General features: G+C 37.9%; 1 protein-coding gene across 1 annotated transcript in view; it reads right to left on the reverse strand.

The window, feature by feature from the left end:
- Window positions 1–293: 293 nt before the first annotated feature.
- The window catches only part of LOC109095371 (alpha/beta hydrolase domain-containing protein 17A), a 9,150-nt gene continuing 4,625 nt past the window's right edge, over window positions 294–4,818 (reverse strand). The window contains exon 5 of the mRNA XM_019109079.2: window positions 294–3,458. Coding sequence (XP_018964624.1) covers window positions 3,233–3,458 — 226 coding nt within the window. The 3' untranslated portion in view covers window positions 294–3,232. The remainder of the gene's footprint in view (window positions 3,459–4,818) is intronic.

Below are 4,818 nucleotides of genomic sequence, written 5' to 3' on the forward strand. Positions count from 1 at the left end.
TTATTAAACAGTATTAAAATAAATAAACGTAATGTTAATAAACAAATTTCAAATTAAGTAACGTAGTAAGTAAACATTGCTGTATAAATGTGATATTCCTGTGTGATGTTAGGTTTACAATTATTTGACAGTGATAAGAATGATAATTTACAATAATTATCACCTAATGTAAATGTATACACATATACATATATATATATATATATATATATATATATATATATATATATATATATATATATACATACACACACACAATAAATTGCTATATAAATTACAGTAAGCTACAACAATTATCAATTCATAATTTTATTTTCTAAGATCTCTCTCTCTTTTTATTATTAATTCTGGAAAAGGGAAAAAAACATATTTAAAACTAAAAACAACGACATTAGAATAATGCATAAAAGGATAGAACAGTAACACCCCAATGACTCTTGCTCCCGATCCAATAAGATAAAAAAAACAGATTCCCAAACCTCAAGATTAAGCTTCTCAAACAATGTTATACAGTACATACATCTGATAGTTTTAAAAAGACTTTTCTATAACTTACTTTCTTTAAACAAGAAAAAAAAAACATTCTTAATAAAAACTGCTGAATCTGAATGTGTTGGGATGGAGCCTCTGGGTAACTCCAGCCCCACCCCAAACCAACGTCCTCCCCTCTTGTATGCACACACAAAGCATCCTCACATCCAGTCTGCTGGCTCCAAGTCGGTATTGCTTCGGCCCTCCAAACACTTGTGTCTTACAGGAGGTAAACACGCACCAACAGTCCACACAAAAACTTCCCCTCTGTGGCATCAACAGCAGCCTGTATTGTATGAGACCTGGCTCTGTCTGAACAGCCAAAGTCCACCGCCTCCTCCTTCAATCAACATCTGAGCGCTGACAAATGGCAGTGGGTGGCCATTGCAACTCCAACACCTGTCATCTTTGGTTAGAATGGAGAATGAACAAGCCCCTTTGTGTCCAACCACAGATTACATACTTAAATACATGATGAAACATGGAATCAGATTTGCTGGAATTAGGTTTCAGATATTATGTACAAACCAGTGTTTTCAGAATACAGAATCACTGTGCTTTGTGCATTAATGGGAGTCAGTTTATCCAGAGTACATACAAACAGACCAAGTGGTGTGTGGCTAGATTAAGGTTAACCAGAAAAAAAGACAATGAACAGAATATCGTGATGAAATCAGATGACTAATCAACTCTGGTGCCATAAAATCAGAATACCTCATCTGGCAAAGACCTACCCAGACAAGAAATTGAAATAAAGTAATCAAACTAAACAAATTGTTGTGGAATAAAGAATGACTGTGCAGCCCACGGTGTTAAAAGGGCAAGAATGAATCAAGGCAGAAATAGGAATTGATGTCTTATCTCATTGAAAAGGCATGGTAGTCTTCGATGCATCTGAAAACAACAAAGGGTTGCAGGGTTCGGCTCTTTCATTTCACTGAGACCATTCAATCGAGATCTATAGCAGCAAGTTCCCTTGATAATTCACAGTTGAAAAGCTTAGCTTGAACGAAAGACACCCCTGAATGATTTTGAATTCACCGCTAGTGTTTTTCAAAGCTTTTACAATCTTCCTAATACACCTGATAACTTTAAGGATCATAGTTGCGTCCAGATCATATCAGACAAACTCCCTTTGAAGATGAGCAGCTTTACTAGAGAAGGCAAAAATTAGGTTTTAGATAATCTCACTTTTGTGCCTTTATTGCTAGTTATAAGCTTTAAACCTACCCGCAGCTCAGAACATTACTTAGATGGATTAAACCATGTGCCACTAACTAGCACTTTGACGTTGAATGAAAAAGGGAAATCATTTATTATCATTAAAAGGAGTCTTTAAATGTGCTCTGCTTTGAAATGATTTGCTTAAACATAATCACCAAAGAGGCAGAGTAAATATGCATGATTATAGCTTGAGCTCCATTGCAAATGCCAACAAGAGAGGAATTACATTTCCATGATAGAAACATACTTGACGTCAGGCTGAAAACAAGAAAAACTGGTTGTGAGTTCTGTCTCTCTGCCACAGAGTTCAGAAGTGCTTTCTGTTTTTACCTCTGAGTCTGACTGCTACCTGTGTTGTGTGCATTATTTGTTCTTACACAATTGAACCATTAACCCAAAACCCGTTCAAAAGGTTGAACTACTTGAGAAAGAATGTGGAAATGCTAAACCGAAGATTTGGCTTTAGGAAAGTCCCGACAAGATAATGAAACCTTGATCTTTCTACTGGCCCAACAGTTTTGAAACATGATGTATGGATCTGGACGTGAATGTAATCCGTATCATGTCATCCCAAGTGTGGTGGTTTCATTGAAATATGATGATGAGCGAGCAGCCCTCCCAGTTTCTTTCACCTCAGGGTGCTATGGACACCCTCACATGCTGAGAAGAAAAGAAAGAGACAGCAAAAACAAAAGCCACATCCCAGGATTGGAGTTTTCTTTGCCTGGAGCGGTGTAGATCATTAGGTGTCATCTTATCCCAAGCTCAGCTTTTACATAAAGGCAAAAACTCATTGGAAGGGAACGTCAGTGCATAGAGGTTAGCATCAGACAGACCCACAAACACTGTCCAGAGGAAGCCAAATGGTTAAACGAATGAATGAAGATGCGAGGTGGGCATCATTGCACCTGTGTAGGATGCGTCAAAACTTAATCCTGAAATCCTCCACCCAACAACCGGTTTATTCCATCTTGCAGGGTCAGCAAGGCTAGGAATCTTGCCAGGCTCGGAGAATGAGCTATTTTAGGCTGCCTGATGAGAAGTGGGAAGTGAAGATCTCTCAGGCTGAGGCATCATGGGAGCAGGTCAGAGATGTGAACCGCTCAACTGACAGATGAATGCTCAGATATTGAGAAACACCATCAGGTTGTAGGTACAGGACAGCGTCTGGCTTCTTTCCTTCGGACTGAAACCGGCAGTGGAATTCATCCATCCATTCTTGTTCCAGAGAAATTCCACTTCAATCCCCCATGCGCACACATACATACACACATGCACACTCACATGTACAAGGAGATGACAAACAAAGGGAAAAAAAATAAGAAAACAAATCTGAGCAGCGGAGCATGTGTCAAGCTGCTCCAACAGTAACGTTGTCCATACAAAATGGCAGGCTTCAATAAGTTACTGACGCATCCATCTCACTCTCGCTCGGACTGGGAGATGGTGGGATGACAAGAGGGTGACGGAGGAGAGCTTAGGCGTGTTGTGCGGCCAATTCCTGCCCGATGAAACGACGCAGGCGTTCTAGGTATTGGCTGTACAGTTCGATGTCATTGTGTCCGGCTCCTTCCACCCACAGCGGCTCCACGGCTTTGGGGCAGCGCTCATACAAGGCCAGCCCATGGGAAAAATCTATCACCTCGTCCTCTGTCCCATGGATGATCAACACTGGAGACGTGATTTTAGACACTTTCTCGATGCTGAAACAGGGACACACAAATGAACACAGGGTTTTAGAAGAAACACGACTTCCCCAAAACACACAGAAAAAAAATTACTTCATTAATAGATTGAAAAGCTAATTTCACACTTGACATATATGATCAATGAAACACCATAAATTTATTTCAGCTCCAACTCATTTTTCAGAAGCGTGATAACAGCTCAAACTGTAGCTTTCCAGTAACGGGCTTTTCTAATTTATTAGTTGTATTTTAGTTGAAATTTTTGAAGATGTCAAATTGTGATGTTCACTTTTTATGCCAAATATTTTAAATGTACTGTATAATTCAACAGCTGAATACATAATCTGTAATATAATAGAATATCTACTACTTTTAAAATGTTTGGGTCAGCATTTTTTTATGTGAGAAATTAATACATTTATTCAGCAAGGCCCCATTTAAATTGATCAAAAGTGACAGCTAAAACACATAATAAAAAAAACAAGATTTTTTTCTTTTTTATATTGTTATTTTTGTTGTATTGTGTTTATGGTGTTTTAAGAAGAATAAGCGGTTTTCAACACTGATAATTAAAAGAATTGTTTCTTGAGCAGCAAATCAGCATATTAGAATGATTTCTGAAGGATCATGTGACACTAAAGACTGGAATAATGGTTGATGAAAATTCAGCTCTGACATCACATGAATAAATGACATTTTACATTATATAATTTTTATTATTATTATTTTAAAATGTAAAAATATTTCACAATATTACTTTTTTTTACTCTAATTTACTATAATAATTACATATGGACAACAAACTTCCAAACAGAACATACAAATACTTATAAATAATAACAACAATTACAAATTGTTATGTAGCTAACTACATTCAAGTGTGGTGCATGTGTTGTATGCATGTGTGTATGTGTGCGTGCCAGCAAACTTAACAGCTGCCTGCCAACTACACAGCATTTGTGCGAGAACAGTGGTGGTTTTGAATGAATCTGTATGGCGACCATGTGTTCTGCTACACTGGCACTGAGTGATACCAAGCATAGCCAACCTCCCTCTGAGCTCCACTATACCGCTGTCACTGCCGACATGCAACAATCAAAACGATTGTAATGAAACTTGAAGAATAATAACTTTTATTCCCTTTAATCAAGAGCTGAAGGTCTAATTTTAAGATTGAAAAATGCTTTGCATCTATATATTTCAGTGTGATAGTCAGATGCATTTTGTGTCAAAACAAGAAGCTCAGTATAATCTCCGGCAGTGATCCACATCACAACACACTCTGTTTGCTCTCAAGCCAAAACCAAAACCCAGTGAATCGCTCATAAATAGCTGCAATCTGTGCTGGCCATGACAAGGCAAATCATCAGCTCAT

The sequence above is a fragment of the Cyprinus carpio genome, chromosome B8, assembly GCF_018340385.1.
Source record: "Cyprinus carpio isolate SPL01 chromosome B8, ASM1834038v1, whole genome shotgun sequence".
NCBI classification, from domain to species: Eukaryota; Metazoa; Chordata; class Actinopteri; order Cypriniformes; family Cyprinidae; genus Cyprinus; species Cyprinus carpio.